Consider the following 23586-nt stretch of genomic DNA (forward strand, 5'->3'; position numbering starts at 1 on the left):
AAACCTTTCTAACTACATGACACAAAATTTGATAGTAAAATACTAAAACTAATAGTTAAGTGGAAGAACAAAAAAACACTAGAGTATCACCCATGTGAGATAACTTTTCACAAGTGTAGGTTATTCTTCCAATTACGATCATGTTTGGCATCAGTGGTCTTGGGTAATGGAACACATGTCTAATAGTCTAATATCAAAAGCGAAATAGATACCTTGCATAAGAGATCTAATACAGTCACATGTTTTACAAGAGCTACCCAGTGCTAATTAAATTTGAAATACTTAATCTTTTTAATGAGATATTCAATTGCCTTCATTGAGTCAACTACTGGCAGTTCTTGGTAAAGAAAAAGCAGCTTGAAATCCTTTTGCCAGCAACAGCTAAAAGAGAACTTCCAATATAAACTGTGCACAACACCTCGGTGTACATAAAAGCCCACAAGAATGACAGTAAAAATAAAAACAGATGACCCACCTGAGTTAGCTTCTTGTGGGCACAATTTACTCCGCTAACCATAATCATGTTGGGCATCAGTGGTCTTGGGTAGTGTAAAACAAAGTCTAATTTTATGAGCCAAATGGAAGCCTTGCTTAAGAGACCTGGCACAGTCACGTCACGCCGAAGAAACTCAGAAGCCAGCTTTGCATATGGTTGAAACACAATATCGCATAGAAAAAAATTTGATATTTCAAAGATGACATTCTCCACACGCTGGAGGAAATTCATGTGGTCTGTATTGTCTGTAAATATCCTAGGGACGTAAGAAGGGGGATTTGGACATTGAGTGGCTTCAAATTCTAAGCCACACGGCATCTGCTGCAAATAAAATACAGATGGAAGTGAAAGATGCTCAGCCAGAATCTGCCCACAAGGGAGTAATGGATCTGTAAAGACAGCATCAAACTTACTCTCCTGAAGATATCTGATAAGCTCTTTGTTGTATAGTAATTGTTCACAAGTAGACAGGAACACAGCAGAACTATTTTTTACCCCTTGATATGTTTTAATAAATCTTTCCAGAAAAGATCCTTCTGCAAATGCATCCTGACCAGTCCTCCGGAATAAGCCATCCACCTCTTCTTGTGTAAAAGGGACTGGGTACATTTTCATGATGAAATTATTTGTTGGCTTTATATATAAACTGACTTCAGGTGCAACAACGACTATTTCATGTCCTTTCTGCCTGAGCTCGTCCAACACTTCCCGCATGCTGAGCCAGTGACTCCCGTCTAAAGGCACCACCAGCAGTTTCCCACCTGCAGCCATGTTGAGCACAGACAGCAGCAGAAGCAGCGACACTGAGACTTGTGGATGAGAAGGAAGTACCAGGGCCATTCCTGCAGAGGTGTGTGAGAGCTGCGCAGGAACAAAACTGAAGCGCTGAAAAAATAGCACCAGCTTGTGCTTTTAAGCACTCTGTGCTATAACCTTTAATCCTTCAACAAGGTATTTGCTGCTTAGTAAATGTATAACCTTTGATTTCATAAAAGTCTTGATAACAAATACTAAGTTCAGGCATTCCACTGGGGACAGGTTAGTCCGATGAATGCATCAGCAAAACATCATTTATTTCTATTACAGGAACCTTGAAATGAGTTCTTGGAAGGAGGAAGGAGTGGTTCTGGGTACAACTGTGATCCAGGTACATCAAGCATCAGGAGAGTACAGTCATCACACAGATACAGCTATTCCCTCTCAGGCCTGTTAAGACTTCTTCTAAAATGATTTTTCATGAGACCTGCTTATTAGGTAATGTCTTCCCATGTCTTCCCTGCACACGCCTCCTTCCTTTCCTCTCTAACATTTATTGGGAGATCTGTTCTTGCACCTTCAGGGCCAAATATTTCACATTTTTTTCTGACTGCACTCATCTGCAAGCACACAGAGACACTGACACCTACCTAGAAGGAGCACCATCCACTCTCATGAACAGTGCTCTCAAATAAACATCTTAAGCTGTTCCTGTCACCTTTCACACTTCCTACCTCTAGCAAACAAGTTGAATTTCTTAGATGGTAACAGTAGGCATTATGGGTGTGGTTCTGAGCAACAAGGATAGATACAGAGCTACAAATAAACACAGATGTCAGCTGAGATACATGAGTTCCTGTGATATGCTACTGTCTTCATCAAAACAAGTACTGGCATCTCTTGGCAAGTGAAAAGCAGCTTGAACAGGTTTGTACAGTTAAACATTTCTAATGAAATGATACAAAGTTCTATAGTGAAAATATTGGTTTAAGTGAAGAAAGAGACAAGGGCATCACCCACCTGAGATAACTTCTTATGAGTGCAGGTTATTCCTCCAATTACGATCATGTTCGGCATCAGTGGTTTTGGATAATGGAACACAAAGTCAAAGCGTACAAGCCAAATTGATGCCTTGCGTAAGAGATCTAATACAGTCACATCCCGCTGAAGGAACTCAGAAGCCAGTTTAGTGTATGGTTGAAAGAGAAGATGACAAAGAATAGAATGTGGGATGTCTAAAATAGTATTCTTTACACGCTGGAGAAAGTTCATGTGGTCTGTATTGCCACTGAAAATCCTGGGGACATAAGAAGGGGGGTTGGGACACTGAGTGGCATCAATATCTAAGCCACAGGGTATCTGTTGTAAAAGAAAGACAGAAGGGATTGAAAGATGCTCGGCCAATATTTGCCCACATGGCAAAAATGGGTCTGTAAAGAGAGCATCAAATTCATACTCCTGAAGATATCTGACGAGCTCTTTGTTGTATAGTAAACGCTCACAAGTAGACAGGAATATGGCAGACATTGTTTGAACACGTTGACGGATCGTAGAAAACTTTTCCAGAAAGGATCCTTCTGTAAATGCATCCTGAGAGAATTCCCGGAAGCTGCCATCCATCTCTTCCTGTGTGAAAGGGACTGGGTAGGTTTTCATAACAAAACTCTCTGATGGCTTTATGTGTACATTGACTTCAGGTGCTACGACGACTATTTCATGTCCCTTCTGCCTGAGTCCATCTATCACTTCCCGCATGCTGAGCCAATGACTCCCATCTACTGGCACCACCAGCAGCTTCCCACCTGCAGCCAAGCTGAGCAAGGACAGCAGCAGAAGCAGCGACACTGAGACTTGTGGATGAGAAGGAAGTACCAGGGCCATTCCTGCAGAGATGTGGGAGTGCTGCACAGGAAGAAAACTCCAAGCAGCACTGAGAGAATAGCACCAGCTCTGCACTTTTAAGTGATCTGAGCAACTCAATAGCTTGTGGATCTTGGACCTATTCAAAGAAGTGTGGTAAATGTATAATCCTGGATTAGTCAAGAGGCCAGATAACAAGCACTAGAGTTCAGAAAAGTACATAGATCAGTGCAGAAGAGGCGGATACAATAGGTAACCTGCAGAATATTCTACAGGATGAAACAGTAGAGCGTAACACAGAAGAAGGGAGGGGCAGTTTAGTATGGAACTGTGCTTCTGATAGCAGCGGTCCTTTGCCCCAGTTTCCACAGAACCTGGCAATTTCTTCAGAGAGAGGAAAGTCCCACCAAAGACCTCTACTAGAAGAGCAAAGAAACAAACAAACGAACAAACAACAACAACAAAAAAAAGCAGAAATTGAGGAAGAAAACACCATTGTTTTCACCAATAGTTGCACAGCTCACTCCTAATGGGAAATATGTATATATCTGATATACAAAATCACATTTTTAGGAGCACAGAATTCTATCCGAACAAGAATTAAAAACAGAGCATGACCCACCTGAGGTAGCTGCTTGTGAGCACAGTTTACTCCTCCAACTACAATTATGTTGGGCATCAATGGCTTTGGATAATCTAACACAAAGTCATACCTCAGAAGCCACACAGAAGCCTTGCGTAAGAGATCTACCACGGTCACATCTCGCTGAAGGAACTCAGAAGCCAGTTTTTCATATGGTTTAAACATAAAGTCACAAAGGAAAAGATTAGAGGTATCAAAGATGACATTCTTCACACGCTGGAGGAAGTTCATGTGATCTGTATTGTCTGTAAATAGCCTGGGAATATAAGAAGGTGGACTGGGACACTGAGTGGCCTCAATATCTAATCCACATGGTATTCCTCTCAGTAAATACACAGAAGGGATGGAAAGATGCTCAGCCACTATCGCTCCACAGGGCAGCGCAGGGTCCGTAAAGAGAGCATCAAAGTTACTCTCCTCGAGGTATCTGATGAGCTCTTTGTTTTTCAGTAACTGTTCACAGGCTCTGATGCCTAAGTCAAAGAGTTCCTTCGATCTTTCTCGTAATCTATGAAATCGTTCCAGAAATGATCCTTCTTCAAATGCCTCCTTTAAAAATGCCTGGAAACTGCCAACCATCTCCTGATGTGTAAAAGGGACTGGGTACATTTTCATCATACAATTATTTGTTGGCTTTATATATAAACTGACTTCAGGTGCAACAACGACTATTTCATGTCCTTTCTGCCTCAGATCTTCTATCACTTCCCGCATGCTGAGCCAATGACTTCCATCTACTGGCACCACCAGCAGCTTCCCACCTGCAGCCAAGCTGAGCACAGACAGCAGCAGAAGCAGCGACACTGAGACTTGTGGATGAGAAGGAAGTACCAGGGCCATTCCTGCAGAGATGTGGGAGAGCTACAGAGGATGAAAACTCCAGGCAGCTCTGAAGCAATAGCAACAGCCCTGTGCTCTTTAAGCTATCTGCTCTGTGCCATAGATTTTGATCCTTCTATAACATAATTGCTGTATGGTAAATGTTTAATCACTTGTTTGACTAAAGGCTGGATAACAAGCACTAGAGTTCAGCCAAGTCTATGGATGGGTGGTGCCACTGCACCCACCAGCTACGCCCCACCTTTTCCTTCTAGAGGAAGAGTGGTGCGTGATGCTGGAAGGAGGCAGGAGTGGCTGTGTGTGGCTCTGTGCTTCTAATTGCCTTGCTCAGGATGAAACTTTTGCACCCACAGGAGATCTGTCATGCCCACATCACCACTGCAACCAGCAGCAGCTGCATGCTTTTCTCTGGGCATGGGCTCTGATTCTGGACATTCATCTGTAGAAGACTTATGGACAAGCACTGGATGTGAAACAGCTTTTTAAGGTGCTGTCTATAATTATAGAAGTTTGTCTGCAGGACACATCACCCATACAACCAGGTACTTCCAGCACCTCAGAGCAGACTCAAAGGAGTGAGAGAGGGCTTCTCATATAATCACCTAGCTTAGGAAAGACCTTCAAGATCCTCCACCTGATCTGTCTGCCTCTCACCAACAATTGTCACTAAGCCGTGTCCCTCAGTACAACATGTAAATATTTCTTGTACACTTCCAGGGTCATTGACTCCACCACGTCATTGAGCAGCCCATTCCAGCACCTGACCACTATTTCACTGATGATTAACCTAAGATGCCTTGTTTTTCTAATGCCATATGAAGCTTTCAATGCTGGGCACCACTCCATCGGCACACACACAAGGGACACATCCCTTATGCTTCTCACACACACTTACCTATCCTCAGCCAAATGGGAGAATACCTTCTTGTACATGAAAAGATAACAAGTCAGAAGCCACATATTGCCACTCAATTCAGCATAGTTTGTAAATGAAAAAAAAAAAATGGGGCTGACTATACAGAAAATAATAATAATAATAATAAGAAGAAGAAGAAGAAAAAGAAGAAAAGCAGAAATTGAGGAAGAAAACACCATTGTTTTCACCAATAGTTGCACAGCTCACTCCTAATGGGAAATATGTATATATCTGATATACAAAATCACATTTTTAGGAGCACAGAAGTCTATCCGAACAAGAATTAAAAACAGAGCATGACCCACCTGAGGTAGCTGCTTGTGAGCACAGTTTACTCCTCCAACTACAATTATGTTGGGCATCAATGGCTTTGGATAATCTAACACAAAGTCATACCTCAGAAGCCACACAGAAGCCTTGCGTAAGAGATCTACCACGGTCACATCTCGCTGAAGGAACTCAGAAGCCAGTTTTTCATATGGTTTAAACATAAAGTCACAAAGGAAAAGATTAGAGGTATCAAAGATGACATTCTTCACACGCTGGAGGAAGTTCATGTGATCTGTATTGTCTGTAAATAGCCTGGGAATATAAGAAGGGGGATTGGGACACTGAGTGGCCTCAATATCTAATCCACATGGTATTCCCCTCAGTAAATACACAGAAGGGATGGAAAGATGCTCAGCCACTATTGCTCCACAGGGCAGTACAGGGTCCGTAAAGAGAGCATCAAAGTTACTCTCCTCGAGATATCTGATGAGCTCTTTGTTTTTCAGTAACTGTTCACATGCTATTAAGCCTAAATCAAAGAGTCTTTTCACTCTTTTTTGTACTCTGCGAAACCTTTCCAGAAATGATCCTTCTTCAAATGCCTCCTTTAAAAATGCCTTGAAATCTCCATTTATCTCTTCCTCTGTTAAAGGGACTTGGTACAGCTTCATTGTAAAATTGTCTGATGCCTTTACATGTAAATTGAATTCAGGTGAAACCACAACTATTTCATGTCCCTTCTGCTTGAGTCCAACTAACACTTCCCGCAGGCTGAGCCAATGACTCCCACCGACTGGCACCACCAGCAGCTTCCCACCTGCAGCCAAGCTGAGCACAGACAGCAGCAGAAGCAGCGACACTGAGACTTGTGGATGAGAAGGAAGTACCAGGGCCATTCCTGCAGAGATGTGGGGAGCTCTTTTCAGATGAACACAAGCACCTCTGAGCTTTTAAGCTAATTGTGCTGTGCTTTTTTTGCAATGATCTTTAGACTTATTTGCTTTCTGGTGAATGTATAAACACTGATATGGACAAATTGAAGGTGTTAAAGTCCAGCCAATCTCTCTGGCAGTCATCCGACAGCTAAAATGGATAATGCTCACCCATTTGTACTGAATGAATAGTTGGACTGAAGGGAATAACAGTATTTTCAGCAAGAAATACACTAAAAATGCTGTGTAACAAATCAGTATCTGAAGTAAACAGTATATGTGTGTATGAAAATAAGGAATCCATGCTGTGGAAATATAAGACTAAACTGAAAGAACAACCAGAATATTAAGAACAACCAGGAGTTACAAGAAAGTGAAGCCACTCAGATCCCTTCGTACCCAGTTAGTTAAAGACTGGGCATAAGTAGCCAACTACGCACTCAGAACAAGAACTGATTTTGAATGGCAAATGGTGGTGTTCTTATTTAGGAAGAAAAACTAGTACTAAAATACCATGTCTGAGCAGTTGGCAAGCATTTGTGTTGGATACGTGCTAACCTTCAGGATTAAATTTTTCTTTTAGATATAACTGTGTTGCAGAGCTATATCTAGAAGCTAACAGAGAAAGAAATCAGGGCTGGGAGTGCCACTTAAGAATCAGTAATAAAACTATGCTGGACCATGAACTTTTCAGCCCTTGCAAGATAAGGGTGAGAGGAAAGTCTAAATTTAAAGTGGAACTGCATGCAGGCAAATTGGTCCCGCTGCTTTCTCAGAGAGTCTATCCAGGTTTGCCTGAGACAGCCTTTGAACAGGTCAGATGAACAGAACAGAGAAAAAAAAAGCACTATCCCAATAAAACTGGCCATGGAGAGGGTTTATGTGAGTAAGCAAAACATGAGCAATACCTGCTCAACTGGAATAAACAGTACTTCCAATGGGCAGCATCAGACAAGTACTGGGAGGAGTTAAGCACAGCCTGAGGGCGGGTAAGGTTGGATCTGCGGAAGGTGTGCAAGCTTGTAAAATGCAAATCTCTTTTACTATAAAACTTCTTTCATTCATATTCACAAAGGCACATGAATTTACAGGAAGCAGAGGCAGCAGGCAGGAGGAATACATACCCTGTGATACAGAGGAGTAAAAAAGCATTCAGGGGAAGAACAGAGAAATGCCCATTTCTTTGTAAGGGTCATTTGCAAATGATACAACTTTTATCTCTTTCAAGAAACAACGTGATTTGCTGCAGAAACTGCTGGATGACACTAACTATAGATTTATCAGCTGCTGAGGAGAGCTATCTCCTCTTATCTATCCTTCTTGAGTTAATGTCTGCCTTCACAACATGAGACTGTTGTACTTTTTGGAAGATCTGTTAACATCCACCTGCACTTTTATGCTTTATTCCTGGACCAGGTGAAATCTGTGTACCTGGCCAGCAGGAATTAAATATAGCATAGCATGTGATTCCCTCAGAGAACAAAATCCCTGTGTTGGGCAGATCCAAAAAAAGAAGATGGAATCATGTCTTGTACTGCTGGTCAGTGGCACCGCTGTTTTTCACATGCATTGGCCATACTAAAACAGTTACTCTGAATTACTCCTTTAGGTAAGTAATGTCTATATCAAATGCCATTAGATCTCACACATACCATGCATGCATATGACTGCCAGAACTTTTCCCAGTCACTCACTAACCTGAGATAAAAGCTTCTTCCTTCCACAGTTAATGCCTCCAATGAAAACCATACTGGGCATCACAGGCATGGGATAGTCAAATGCAAAGTCAGTTCTCTTCAGCCAAATAGACCCATGACTTAGAAGCTGTGTCAATGTCATAGGCTTTTGGAGAAAGTCTGAGGCCAGCCTTTCAAATGGTGAGAAGATGATACTGCAGGTAAAATAATCCGAAATGCTGATCAGAAAGTTCTTCACCCTCTGAGGAAATGTCATATGATCTGTATTGAATGAAAACAATCGTGGGACATAGGATGGTGGGCTCGGGCTCTGAGCAGCATAAATGTCTATAGAACACGGAACATTCCTTAAGAAGAAAATGGAAGGAATAGACAAATGCAGAGCAACTATTTGTCCACAGGGTGTCAGAGGATCTGTAAAGACTGCATCAAATTTGCTTTCTTCCATAAATTTCATCAGCTCTTTTTCATGTAGTAAGGAGCTGCAGGCAGATTGAAACATAGCAGAAGTCTTTTTAAAATTTTCCCAAGTATCCAAAAATCTGGTAAGGAAAGGCTGTTCACTGAAACTGCTCATACTAATAGTGTGCAAAAGCTCTTCCATCTCTTCCAGCTTGTACGGTGTGGGATACCTCTTCATCGTATAATCTTCTGAAGAATCTATGAGGATACTGTTGTCTGGTGCTACAACAACTATTTCGTGTCCTCTACTGCTCAGCTCAGCCAGCACTTGTTTCATACTGAGCCAGTGACTGCCATCCATCGGGATCACCAGCAGCTTCCCAGCAGCAGCAGTACTCAAGCAGCACAAGAAGGGGAGAAGCACTGCCATCAACATGTTGCAAAACAGAAAGGAATCCATGCAAGAATGAGCTGAGGTGGTTTGAAAGCTTCTGAAGCTCTGATCCACCTACACAAATATATCACTTGGCACTGCCTTTTAATAATACCTTTGCCCTTCGGACTTACTATTTCACGTGTTTAGCAGTTTGCACACAATGGGATTCATGCTAGATTAATGATTCTAGAATGTTGAAATGGGTTCTGGACTTCAAAAGCGTGTTTGTACAAGCATGAGAAAGGTGAGTCTTCTGTTGCAAACTTGGCTCTCCCACAGTACAGCAACAATTCAATGCCTCTGCCTCCTCCTTCCCCTACTACTACCATGGACTGATGACCTTCTTACCATCAGCAGCCCATCAATGCAGATCCTGCCTTGTCTCACCGAAACTGCAGCAGCCTCCATCTCTTCTATTCACCTTTCTTGCCCCTGATTACACTGGGAGATAGGGGACTGCTAGCTGCTGAGTGAGTCGGCTCTGCTCAGTGTTGGCTGATTGATGTAACTCTGTGCAAACAACTACTGTTCTGAAATAAGCTGAGTCATTGGGCAATAGTACATTGAAAGCTCTAAGCTGGGCTTTATCCTTGGACTCAGTTACTGTTTCACACAGGCAGGCATTAGTAAATTTGTGCATGTGAACACAAGCCATGCAAGGAGCTGGGAGTAACTCCTGCCTTTCTCCTGCACTTTGCCTGGAAAAGTTTGGATTTTAGCAAGAACTGTATCTCCTAAAACTGGTTATTTTCCTCTAGTGTCCATACATATGAAATAATCCCTAAGAAGACAAACTCTGCAATCTCTTGCTGTTCTCATACAGCAACATTTATTCAATGCAGAATAACTGTAGCTCTGATGTAGAAAGGAGGTGGAGACTCATTCCCTGTATAGATCAGATGGTGATATCTGGTCACTTATCTAATCTGCCTGCTCCTTTCCCAGACATGGTTTAAGGATGAGGTGCTGTGCATGGCTGTTAAGTGAGCTAATGAGCATGCCATAGCATCTCTCACTTTGAGATGGTGACTATTTGTCGGTAATGCCAAGGCTTCTGACTGTACTAGTTTGTAAAAGAACACTTCCCAGGTGCTCAGATGGTGCTGGGCCTCCTTCAGCTGATCATATAAATGTGGTTCTGCAAATTATAACCTTCATATTGGCAGTGAAGTTATAAATAAACATGCCTAAGTTTTACTCATTCGTGTGATTGAATTGAACTTGTACACTGCCTAAAGTCAGTTCCTAGTTTATATCAGTATGAGCAAAGGACACTGGCTACTTCCAACACATTTATGAAATAGGATGGGACCATCCTAGACATCTTAGAGAACACCAGTGCAAGGGAAAAAAGAAAACTTGTACACAGAAAATCTGCCACTGAGCAGAAAATTCTCTTTATTTTTAGTTCCCATTTAAACATAAATCTTCCATCTAACCTATTAGCCTATCAAGTATAAAACTATTGTGAAATAGAACCACTGACCCTCAGATAACATATGCCAGTGTGCTTCTAGCTCATGAACTTGTGAGTCCAAAGTCAGTGTCAGTTCGGTTCAGGGCTGACACAGCCCATGAACTCTGTGGAGTCAGATCCTTCTTGGATCTAAACTGCCGAGTCATTGTTGGTTATTATCTGCCGCAGTAAAACTTTATATATAAGTAAGTGACAAGGAAGGTGTTATCTACAACAGAAGATCACAGCACACGATTTGTTACTCCAGGCATTCAAGGCTCTACATCTGAACTGGATTCAGAGATCTAGTTCTCAACCAGAAAACCTGTATGAGAATTTACAGAAGACAACCATGCCCAGAAAAGATTAAAATCTAATGAAAGAACTTACAAAACAGGAGAATATATAAACTTTTGAAAGGCTTTTGAGATTAGGTCTGTTTGCAGCTTATATATTTGCTACTTTTACCAAATTTTTACCCTCACGTGCATTCGATTTCTTTTTCAGTTTACATCAATACCTTGGCATAAAGGGAAAGAGGTAATCCAGTCTACTTGGCTGAATGGACAGAAAAACAATTGGCAAATGGCTAAAATGTTAGTCCTATAACTTTCAATGAATAAAAAAGGGGAACGAGTATATAAATGTACATGCACAGAAGCGTCCACGCCAATCTTCAACAACACTGATGCCAAGGCTGCCTTCAACAACAGACTTGGCTGCCCTTTATCCTGCAAGCTTCTCATGGCACTCACTACAGTCAGACATCAACACCTAGAGTCCACAGCTCCCACAGCCACCAAAGCATGTGGATGGAATGCTCCTGGCATGGCAGCAAGTACCTAATGTGTCCAAATGGACAGTTCTGAAAATCACAGAGCAGATGAAGACCTGACAGTGCCTATGCCTGTTCCTCAGGCTACTCTTTCAGAGCTATGTAGCAATATGGTTGTACTGCCCGCTCTTCTGGAAATGGATATAGCATAATAAACTTAGATGAAACAGAAGGTACCAAGTTCTTTTGGCAAGGAATATTTGCAACTCACTTGAGCTTCAATTAAAAAAAACATTTCATCATTTGCATAATGTTTACATGTAACTTAAATGTTCTTATTTGATAAGACTTAGGATTGCCAGCATATGATTTATTCCGAATGCTGGATACTAGCAAATAACATGTACAAATCCTGCAGGATTTTTGATTAGCTTTCTATTTTTAAATGCGAAAGGGTTTTTAGTGAAGTTTCAATGTAAGATACTTAAATATTTCTGTTCTTGGTTTTCAATGAGAATAAAATAAAGTTCGATACCTGAGACAGCTTGTTCTTCTGAGCACAGTTTATCCCTCCAATAAAAACCATGTTTGGCATTGTTGGTCTTGGGAATTCAAATGCAAAATCATATCTCATGAGCCAGATAGATCCACGACTTAGAAGGTCTGTAGCTGTCACTTTCTTTTGCAAAACCTCATACGCAAGCTCTTCAAACTGAGAGAATAAGGGCTGACAGTAAACAAGCTCCAGTATATTGACCAGCATGTTTTTCACACGTTGAGCAAATGTCATGCTATCTGAATTATTTAGGAAGAGTCTGGGAACATAAGATGGAGGGCTTGGACACTGGGTAGCTTTTGTATCCATACCACAAGGAAATCCTCTCAAGAAGTAGACAGAAGGAATTGAAAGATAATCAGCAAGTATTGGTCCACACATCAGAATTGGATCTGTGAAAACAACGTCAAATTTGCTCTCTCTCAAATACTGCATCATTTCTTCATTGTGCAAGAGGCTCTCACAGACGGTGAAAAAAAACCTGAAAATGTCTATCATGTTTTGATACATTGTAATAACAATATTCAATGTAGATTGCTCGGTAAAATGATCATTAACAAATGACTTGAGCACAAGATGCAAATGGTTGTCTGCATAAGGTATTGGATATACTTTCACGGTATAATTTTGATGCTCCTTTGACTTCATAAACAAATTTGATGACGGCACAAGCACAACAACATCATGTCCATTCTGCTGGAGTTTTCCTACTACTGGTCGCATACTGAGCCAATGACTTCCATCCTGAGGTATCACCAGGATCTTTCCACATTCAGCAAAGATTAAAGATGACAGAAGAAAAAATATCCCAGCACGTTGGTAAAAGCACAGAAATTGAAGACCCATTTCACAGAAAGTAATGTGTAGAGTTCTGTTCTGGAGACACCCAACACAGTCCTTTATATGAAGGTCTGTGCAAGCTTTAACTTAGCAGGAAATAAATTATTGACTACAGAAAGAAATATTTAACTGACCAAAGTGTTGAGTTAATTCTTCAATAATTGATGACAATTGTTTATGTAACAGGGAAAGGAGTACAGTGTTCTTGAAAATAAGCTGCCCCCATTTGTACTTCTAATTTATTTAATCATTAACCTTAGAAGTACGTCAGCACGTTCTTTCCTAGTGTAACTAACAAGACCTAGGACAGCAGTCGTCTATGAAATGAAAAGACATGGATTTGATGGATAAATCAGTCAACAGATAAGGCACTGGCTGGACAGTTACATTCAAAGAGTTGCGTTCAATGGTTTGACCTCCAGGTGGAGATCAGTGACAAGTGCTGCCCTCAGGGGTCTGTACTGGGACTGATAAAATTGAACACCTTTTTCTGTGATGTGGACTGTGGGATCGAGGGCACCCTCAGCAAGTTTGCGCACTAAGCTGAGTGGTTGTGGTTGATTGAGATTAGATACAAGGAACAAATTCTTTATTGACCAGACAGAAAACAAACAAGCAAACAGCAACAACTAAATGATGGGATTGGGGCAGGTGAATGGAAAGAAGGCTAGCAAATACCTTCATGGACACAACAAAGGAGCCTTGGATACCTTTTACTAGTCTCACTGATAACACACATAGAAAACATCAACAAGCAAACTAAGCCTCTGAGCTCCCTGTCAGACACAGGCAGCAAAGTAAGCAATGCATTATACAGAACTCATTCCCAGAGAGGGATGAATATAGGGTGATGAGAGGTGGGAGTTGGTTTTCTGAAGCACACACTGAAAATGTGGGAAATCATAGATTTGCTGCCCAAAGGAGGGGATCCTGTCCCTCTACTCTGCACTGGTGAGGTCTCACCTACAATACTGCATCCAGATGTGGAGTCCTCAGTTCAGGAGAGACACAGACCTGTTGGAGAGTGTCCAGAGAAGGGCCACAGAAATGATTTCAGAAAGGACAGGCTGAGAGAGCTGGGGCTGTTCAGCATAGAGGAAAGAAGCCTCTGTGGAGACCTGACACAGAAATTATCCACACACATCTCAGTCCACGGGGTAAAAAAATACCAATACTCAGAAATTAAATCAACAAAATCAAGAGCGCCAAACGTCCATAAGCCATGAAGTGACATTGCTTTGGAAAATGTAACTTGAGAAAAAGAACATACCTTAGGCAATGGTTTCTTCCGAGCACAGTTCATACCTCCAATGAAGACCATATTGGGCATCACTGGTCTGGGATACTCAAACACAAAGTCAAACCTCATTATTGAAATAGAAGCAGAGTTTAGAAGGTCCAGAGGAGTTACATCTCTTTGAAGAACTTCAGAGGAAAGCTGTTTTGCAGCTCTATAGTAACCATGACAGTAAAAGAGCTCCAGGAGTGCAATCAGAGTATTTTCCACTCTCTGGAAAAATGTCATGTGGTCCGAGTTGAATGAAAATGTTCTCGGGACATAAGACAGAGGGCTTGGGCTCTGCGCTGCTTCAAAGTGCAGATTGCAAGGTAATCCTCTCATGAGGAACACAAATGGAAGTGAAAGGTAATTAGCAACTGTAGCTCCACACATAAAAAGAGGGTCTGTGAGGACAGCATCAAAGCCGCTTTGATTCAAGTATTGCAGGGTTTCCATGCTGTCGAACAGTTCCCTGCATTGAGAATAGAAGGATTCAAAAAGGTATGTTGAGATGTTGTAGAGTGAGTAAGCATACAATGGGAAAGGCAGACCCTTCAGGTGAGTAGCAGCATACAGCCGAAAGGCATCATCCAGTTCTTCAAACTTGGTAGATACTGGGTATGTTTTCACAGTGTATGCATGTTTTTCTGTCTCTCCCGTATGCCAGCTCACTTGTGGTTTAAGCACCACAACTTCATGTCCCCTCTCGGCGAGCTTCTGAATTACTTCCTTCATGCTTAGCCAGTGGCTTCCAATCATGGGCACCACCAGGAGTTTCCCTCCTTCAGACAGGCCAGGAATGAGGAGGATAAAAATCCAGGCAGCAAGTGGAGAGCAAAGCCGCAATGTCATTTTCCTGTGGGCAGATACTGACTGCGAAAGCGTCTCCTTCTCCTTCTCCTTCTCCAGGCTGTAGCCTGAATATGCTCTTGTAGAAAGTGGATGAATTTATCTCCTAAGTTGTGTTTAACTGTGATTATCTTCTAGTTAATGATTTACTGCCTTTATCACTGCACACCTACCACTGAATAATGCAGGTGCTTTCTTTCATTACTTGTAAAGGCAAATACAGCGAACCCTACCTTTGCTGAGTCATTACATTTCTTCATTGCTTAATGGAAAACAAGATCCTTGATAACTTTATTTCTAAAGAATTACCTGTTGAACACTGATGTGTCTTCTCTCACCTCTTGGTCGGGACAAAGGAAGGCAAGTCTGATGAAAACAACTCTTAGACCTTTTAACAGATTACCAGTAAAATGGAATATAGGAATTTTGGCCACATAAGGTCTGTCCCACAGTAGAAAATTCTCTCACAAACCTGTGTGATACTTCCATTCTGTGTAAGGATTCCTCTCCCATCACATAAAAAATATCTGCCTCAAATTTATGCACCTTTCCCAGAGTATTCCTGTTCCTGCTGTTCATTCAATAAGTGAAGAGAAGGCGGGCTGTAACAGGACAGGTATCTTGGCATCCCAATGAAGGCCTTTGATAAAATGATGGTGGATGCACATCCCATCACTCCAGGCCTTAAACCAATGTCCTAAAACCCAGCAGAAATGTCTTCAGACAGCAGGCTGTCTGACATGCTGACAAGTGGGATGAGCACCCACATGGAGACTGCCATGTGGTTTGTGCAGCTCATAGAGCTCCTTGGAATAGATGAAACTGGACTTGGACATTTACTGACAACATATTCTAGGGTTCCTGGGAACCTGTAACAGAAATGCATCCACAGAATGGATGTCCAGAAATACTGCCGGGATTAATAAGCATTTTCTTTTCTAACCTATCTAAGGCAAATTCGTCAGTGAAGTATATCTTATAGTAAAGATGTATATGAAAACTTAGTGTTGAAATTCCTGTGTTGTTTTTAAATAACTGAAACTACTGATTGGTACCACTGAGATTTTATTTCCCACTGAATTACACCTGCATTGTTGAAAGAAGTAGCCACCTGAAAACCTTTCCCCATCTCTCCATAAAGTTTTCCTATAACATTTCATCCTATCAGATATAAAGCTATAAAGCAAAACAGAAGTTCAAAACTGAACCGCAATAACATAATTCACTTTACACCATGTTTCTAACTCATAAAGATTTCAGTTCAAGGTCTGAGTGAGTACAATTCAGGATTGACATGATTTATGAATACTGGGATTGGATCCTTCTCTATTGTAAACTTGTCTGTTATTAAATGTCTGCTAGTCAGAGTGAACATTTGTACGAAGTCTTCCTGGAGAGCAATGTCTCAAAGTTTATTATGTTTGCCAAGGATGTTAAGAGAAAATGTTGGTAGTATGTCACAGTAGAGGGTGAACCTCTGTGCCAAAATTCCATTCAGCTTCCTTGTCATGCAACAGATGGCAGCAGAGGGGCACCACGAGAAACTGTCTTACATACAAGTGTGTATACAGCAAAGGTGTTTACAGAGGTCACATCACGGAGTTAGCTCAGTGAGGCCGTGGGCGTTGCATTTCAGCAGTGGCAACAGCAACATGGAAGATGAGCCATGCTCTCTATGGACATGCAAAGCTGTCACACCGCAAAATGAATAGGGTCTCAATCAGTTCATGCATGTAAATCCACCAGTGGTGGTCACTGTGCTGAATAACAGTGCTTAGTAGCTGAGAAGTTGCTCTGTCAAACAATGCTGTTATGCTCCTTGTATCTGTTGTTAGAAATAAAAAGGAGTTTATGAGTGTTGGAATCCTAAAGAGACCTACTTGCTGACCTTCCGGCCAACTGCAGGATATGCAGCTTCCTAGCTCAACAAGTTTATGTCAGCCCACCTACAAGCAGGTCTAAGCCTGTGACTGTCACTTGGACACTCTCCTGTAAGTACAGAAGCCTTCACAAGCTAAAGGACAGAGTGATGATGCCTAGCCAAGCACCAACAGCCTTCTCTTGTATCCACAGGCCAATGCTGCACATAACAACCTGGAGAATGACACTTGCAAGACTGCCAGAATGATACCACACTCACATAAAACTCTTGGAGATCCTCTTCCAGAGTGCATGAATGGGAAAGAAGCATGGTTAGCATCTATGGCTCTGCACAGAAGCATCAGAAGAGACCATCAAAACCACCATAATTGAGATTTTCTGCCTTCTCAAAAAAAAAAAAAAAGCTTTTAAGAGGATGAAAATACCACCCTGGCATTACTGAATGGAGCCAATAGAAAGTGCATCTGGAAATGCTGTGGCCATGGAGCCTTACAGAAGCCCATCTGTCCCGCATAAAGGACTGGACACATATCCAGTGTGTCAACGACATACCTGATTCTGGTTTGTAGATTATCAGAAAGCAGTCTGTACCTGTTTTGCCTGAGCTTCTCCATTACTGAACTCATGCTAAACCTATTGTTTTCACGCTGGACAGGAAAAAGTTTCCCACCACCATGGAAGATCATCATAAAAAGCAGCCATGTTGCAAGTAAAGAGGTAAGGCTAGTCCTCTCTTCAAGGCCTGTAGACCCAAAGAAAATCCCCAAGTAAAGTGCTGAAGAAGACAGTTTCAGCAGCATGTCACCAGAAGTCAATCATTCACAAGCACTGTTTCATTAAATTCACAGTTATCATGAGGTCTGGGCACAGTGCTGAGATTACTGATTAACCATGTAAACAATTTCCAAATCTCATATTGCATCTCAATCTGGAATATAAAATGAATTCTCCAATTCTTGGTTCAGTTCAGTAAGCAATAGGTCAGGTAAGTGGCCTTCACTGTAGTGCTCTCTCCGAGGAAAGCAAGCGTGTAAGGTAGTGTACATTTTTATTGTGTTCCTCATGTATTTGCCTTTGGCCCCCACCATCACAGCCTCGTGTCTTCTGTATGGGAAATTGGTAATCACAGCCTGAACCTCTGATTAATCAACCGAGACAAGTGTCAGGTCAGCTGTGGGAGCACAGGTGAGAGAAATTTAGCTGTGCTCCCAGAAGGGATGGAGCTTGACTCCACCTCCTCTAGACTTCATTTAAGGGCTGACCACAACTAAGGCAGCATCTCTTGGAGATTGCTCCCTGGTGGAGATTGCCTCAGCATTTCCCAGTGAAGGCATCCGTATTGGTGAGTTTTCCTTATAAATAACGTTTTGAATATCTGTTACCATCTTTGTATCATTCCACCTTACACCTTCTATGCTATGCAGCCCAGGGACAGCTGATGGCTCTTGTCTTTCCTCTCTCCACACCACTTTTGGTAGGAACAATGGCACTCAATTACACCAAATGCACTTCTTATCCAACCCTGCCACAGGACACTGGGTAATTCTGTGAGTAAGCAGTAACAAATCCTGATACAGAATTGCCTCCCAGGCTCCAGCAAAAGTGATCCTAGGATCTTCTGAACCTCTGTGTCTTTGTATTACACATCCTTTTAGGAGTTTATCTACACAAACTTCTGTAATTTTTTAGTGTCTGTAGGAGCCAGAGCTCTCGTATAACAGAGAGAAAAATGTCTCTTTCCCCTTTATGCTCTTAAACCAATAAACCAGGTTCTGGTTTTTCCCTGTACCTGTTAGTTCTTTCCCTACAAGAAGCACTGAACAACTGTTTTCTATGGATCTTCCCCATGTCATTAACAGTTCGCCCCTGTTGTTTTTGTTTTTTTTTCTAACAGTGTAGATCTTGATCATGTATTTTACCATATATCTCCTGCCAGTATAATTTTTGCTGTTCTACAATACCTTTTCTTAGGTGCAGGATAAGACAAAATTCAGAATGAAGATACACCAAAAAATCATTCGGCAGCTTAGAGGACATTATTTTATCTTCTCTTTCCTATTCCTAGTTATCCCATCTTTTTGTTCTCATACTTTCTGCACAACAGGATCCTGGGTTTCATAGAACCATCTATTCTTTTTACATTATGTAATTTCTGAACATCAACTCAGATTATCCCACTGCATGTAGACTGATCTTTATCTATCACATCACTTACTTTGTATGTTTACACACTAATGTATTATTGCCTTGCTGCTGGGCACCACTCCAAGCATTTTTTCTTTAGATATACTGGATGAGTACACAAAGCAGAAAACACCATTCATACTCAAAAATGACAAACATCATTATGAAGAATGGGAATAAAACACATGAAAAGAAGTTATCATCCTTTTAAAAGAAGTACCCTGAGGCCATCAGAATATAAAAGTAAGTAAAAGGATATAAAAGACTTCAGTCATGCAATCAGTAAGAGCATGACATGATGCCTCTTCAGTCCAAAATAATTAATTACCCCTCTCTTAAGTCAAACGCACAATAAAATGCACGCAATCAGCTTACTTCTTCTTTGCCTCGGTGAAGATCAGCAGAATCAGAATAAGATCATCAAAGAATACAAATGAAGAAAGAAAAGAAATTCAACTCAAAGAACCTGCTGTGCAATTATGTAGTGATACTGTGTGGCCACACTGCAGAAATGAAGAGGAAATATCACAGAAAAGAAATGTGTGTCCTCCTCTGTGACTAGTAATAAACATCCAAACCCATAAATTCTATTAACTAGATAGACTGTATTTAAAGCTCCCGCAGAAATGTTTTTTTACTGATAAAAGTCAACGTCAAGAAGCACATAGAAAAAAAACAAAAAAACAAAAAAACAACCAGCCACATAGGGGAACTTCCAGTATGAAAATAGAAACAATGCAAATTAATTAAAAATTAATTATTGAACCAGTGGAATGCATTTCATCATTCTGATGAAGGAAATATATGCTACAATCCAAGATTAAACCAAAATTGCATCTGATCAACTAACAGTATGTATTCGGTAAAGACAACACAAAGAAGATGAAGACAAACTTCATTGGAAGGCTCTGAAAGTATTACACTGAATAGCACTCACCTGCCTCCATTTCAGACCATGGAAAAAAAAAAAGACAAGAACCAGATATACTGAAAAATTTTATGAAGACAAATACTATCAAGACCATTAAACATCCACAAACCACAAAATTACATTGCTTTGGAAAATGTGTAATTTGAGAAAACAAACATACCTTAGGCAACGGTTTCTTCCGAGCACAGTTTATACCTCCAATAAAGACCATATTGGGCATCACTGGTCTGGGATACTCAAACACAAAGTCAAACCTCATTATTGAAACAGAAGCAGAGTTCAGGAGGTCTATGAGAGATACATCTCTTTGAAGAACTTCAGAAGAAAGCTGTATCGCAGCTCTATAGTAACCATGACAGTAAAAGAGCTCCACGAGTGCAATCAGAGTATTTTCCACTCTCTCGAAAAATGTCATGCGGTCTGAGCTGAATGAAAAAGTTCTCGGGATATATGACAAAGGGCTTGGACACTGTGCTGCTTCAAAGTGCAGATTGCAAGGTAATCCTCTCATGAAGAACACAGATGGAAGTGAAAGGTAATTGGCAAGTGTCGCTCCGCACATAAAAATAGGGTCTGTGAGGATTGCATCAAAGCCGCTTTGATTCAAGTAATGCAGTGTTTCTGTGCTGTCGAAGAGTTCCCTGCACTGAAGAAAGAAGGTTTCAAAAACATGTGTTGAGATGTTGTACAGTGTAAGAACATTCTCTGGGAAAGGCAGACCCTTGAGACTAGTAGCAACAAACAACTGAAAGGCATCATCCAGTTCTTCTAATTTGGTGGATCCTGGGTATGTTTTCACAGTGTATGCATGCTCTTCTGTCTCTCCCGTATGCCAGCTCACTTCTGGTTTAAGCACCACCACTTCATGTCCTCTCTCGGCGAGCTTTTGAACTACTTCCTTCATGCTTAGCCAGTGACTTCCAACCATGGGCACCACCAGGAGTTTCCCTCCTTCAGACAGGCCAGGAATGAGGAGGATAAAAATCCAGGCAGTAAGTGGAGAGCAAAGCTGCAATGTCATTTTCTTGTGGGTAGAGGACAGACTGTGAAAGCGTGGCCTCCTCCTTCTCCTTCTCCTTCTCCTTCTCCTTCTCCTTCTCCTTCTCCTTCTCCTTCTCCTTCTCCTTCTCCAGGCTGTAGCTTGAATATGTTTTTGCAGGAAGTGTATGGATTTATCTACTGAGTTGTGTTAAATTGTGATTATCTTTTTATCTTCTAGTTAATGATTTACTGCCTTCATCACTGCACGCCAACCAGTGAATAATGCTGTTGCTTTATTAAAATTACTGGGGAAGTCAAACATAGTGAGCCTTACCTATGCTGAGTCATTAGAAGTCCTCAGTGCTTAACAGAGAATGATCTCCTCAACCTAGAAATTAGATTTCTACAGACTTAACTCTTGAACGCTGGTGTGTCTTCTCCCACCTCTTGGTCAGGACAAAGGAAGGTAAGTCTGATGAAAACAACTCCTAGTTATAAGTGTACCTACAAATTGGAAGGCAGGAATTTCGGCAACAGAAAACTGTCCCAGAGTGGAAAATTCTGTCACAGACCTGTGTGATACTTTCATTCTGTGTAAGGATTCCTCTCCCATCATGCACAAAATATCTGCCTCAAGTTAATGCACCTTTCAAGGGGTTTTCCTGTTCTTGCTGTTCTTTCAGTAATCGAAGAGAAGTTGGGCTGTAAGAGGACTGGTATCTTGGCATCCCAATGGAGACCATTGATAAATCGGTGGTGGGTGCAGATCACATAACTCCAAGCCTTAAACCAATGTCCCAGGACCCAAAGGAAACTTCTTTTGATAACAGGATGTCTGACATATTGGCAAGTGGGATGAGCACCCACATGGAGACTGTATGTGGACTGTGCAGCTGATAGAGTTCTTTAGGATAGAAGAATCTGAACTTGGACATTTATTGACATCACAATCCAGGGAACTTGGGAACCCACAGCTGAGATGCATCCACATGGATGGCCAGAAACACCACAAGGAATAACAAGCCTTTTCTTTTCAAACCAAACTAAGGCAAATTGATCACTGAAGTATATCTTACAGTAAAGATACATATTAAAAATCTGTGCTGAAGTTACTGTGCTGTTTGTTGAAGAACTATAACACTTAATTTGGACAAGTGAGATTTTTCTTTCCCATTGGAAGACAGCTGCCTATTTCAAAGAATTAGCCAACTGAAAATCTTTCCCCATCTATGCATAAAACTTCTCACTAACCTCTCATCAGTTATTAAGCTGCATTGCGAAACAGAAGTTCACCACTGAACTGCAGATAACATGAGCCTGTTAAGAACATGATTCTAACTCATACGGTTGCAAGTTCAAGGTCTCTGTGGGTTCAACTCAGTACTGACTAAGTTTATGAGTACTATGAGTTTAGAACCTCCAGGGTTGTAAATTTCCCAGTGATTAAGCAACTACTGGTCCCAGTGAAAATTTATATGTGTACTCAGTTAACTTCATGTGGAAATAATGGCACCCAGTGACATTCATCAACACTTGCCAAACTATTACAGAGACAAAACAACAGAAGGTGGCTCAGTGAGGTCGTGTGTCTCGCATTTCTGCAGTGGCAACAGCAACATGGAAGATGAACCATGTTCTCCATGGCCTTGCACATGTGCCACACCACAGAATGAACAGGGTCTCAATCAGCTAGCTCATCCATGCAAATCCACCAATGGTGGCCACTGTGCTGAAGAACAGTGTTTTGTAGCAGACAATTTGCTCTGACTGCTATTGTGCCATTTGTATCTACACTGAAATACATAGGAGGCATTATTTTCCAGGAAACCTATGTATAGGGGTAGTTGACAAGGCAGATGCTGTCTACAATCATACATGTTTGTATCGTGCTGTGCGGATCTTCAGACCTTAAGGCTCTACAACACCAGTGAGGTCTTCCTCCTTCTGTGCCTTTAGCCTACTTTCTTATTTTCAAGCCTTGCCAGGAAATGGGAGATCCATGACAATATCCAAGTCAAGAAGTGGCTGTTTACAAAACCACACCACGACTCAGGGAAAACCTGAGAGGGAAAACAGGGAAGCAGGGCAGCTGTTGGTGGCATCGCCATCATTAGGATGTTTGCATTACCTGCCAAAACACACCCTGGTACTAGTGAACTGAGCCAGTAGAATACTGAAACAGGAAATGTTGTGACCACAGAGCCTTACTTTGTAAGCCTGTTTTAAAGGCCTCACCCACCATAGAACGCAAGAATCACCAAGGTTAGAAAAAACCTCCAAAATTATCATCTGACCATCAACTTCTGGATATAAAAGCACATAGAAGGATATAAAAGACTTCTGCCAAGCAATCCACAAGAACATGCCATGGTAGCTCAAAAAAACTGAAACTCTGAAGTGCTGGTTTCTTGACTCAAAAACAAGAAAATGTTTGAAATTAGATTATGTTTGATCTGACTCAGCGATGTTCACAAGGAACTTACTAAACCCACTAAAAATAAAAATGAGGAAAGAAGAGAAATTCAGCTCAAAGGAACTGTGTTGCAGTAATGGTGCATGTAATGAAATGTGGTGCATGTTATGAAACAGTGTGGGCACATTTCAGA

General features: G+C 41.4%; 1 protein-coding gene and 5 pseudogenes across 9 annotated transcripts in view; all 6 read right to left on the reverse strand.

Annotated features, from left to right (window-relative positions):
• LOC107316373 (UDP-glucuronosyltransferase 1A1-like) overlaps nt 1-23586 on the reverse strand; it is a 54961-nt gene that overhangs the window by 22872 nt on the left and 8503 nt on the right. Inside the window, exon 1 of one of the 5 annotated variants that reach the window (XM_015867714.3) lies at nt 12015-12929. The exons of 1 other annotated variant lie outside the window; for it this stretch is intronic. In XM_015867714.3, coding sequence (XP_015723200.2) covers nt 12015-12881 — 867 coding nt within the window. In that variant the 5' untranslated portion in view covers nt 12882-12929. Of the gene's footprint in view, nt 1-475; nt 1506-8411; nt 9322-12014; nt 12930-23586 lie in introns of those variants that run through there. 3 more of the 5 variants (XM_015867722.3, XM_085553636.1, XM_015867719.3) reach the window with 3 other exon arrangements.
• Nucleotides 2240-3551, reverse strand: LOC146760151 (UDP-glucuronosyltransferase 1A1 pseudogene; annotated as a pseudogene). Its single transcript, XR_014948140.1, has one exon. The product of XR_014948140.1 is annotated as a UDP-glucuronosyltransferase 1A1 pseudogene (transcript).
• LOC146760152 (UDP-glucuronosyltransferase 1A1 pseudogene) lies at nt 3292-5595 on the reverse strand (annotated as a pseudogene). Its single transcript, XR_014948141.1, has 2 exons — nt 3735-5595; nt 3292-3381 (listed from the first exon to the last, which is right to left on the reverse strand). The product of XR_014948141.1 is annotated as a UDP-glucuronosyltransferase 1A1 pseudogene (transcript).
• LOC146760153 (UDP-glucuronosyltransferase 1A1 pseudogene) lies at nt 5645-7182 on the reverse strand (annotated as a pseudogene). Its single transcript, XR_014948431.1, has one exon. The product of XR_014948431.1 is annotated as a UDP-glucuronosyltransferase 1A1 pseudogene (transcript).
• Nucleotides 13265-15167, reverse strand: LOC146760154 (UDP-glucuronosyltransferase 1A9 pseudogene; annotated as a pseudogene).
• On the reverse strand, nt 18047-23073 carry LOC146760155 (UDP-glucuronosyltransferase 1A9 pseudogene; annotated as a pseudogene). The gene is made up of 2 exons (XR_014948142.1): nt 20160-23073; nt 18047-18055 (listed from the first exon to the last, which is right to left on the reverse strand). The product of XR_014948142.1 is annotated as a UDP-glucuronosyltransferase 1A9 pseudogene (transcript).

The sequence above is a fragment of the Coturnix japonica genome, chromosome 7, assembly GCF_054131305.1.
Source record: "Coturnix japonica strain WE chromosome 7, WE-NBRP24, whole genome shotgun sequence".
NCBI lineage: Eukaryota > Metazoa > Chordata > Aves > Galliformes > Phasianidae > Coturnix > Coturnix japonica.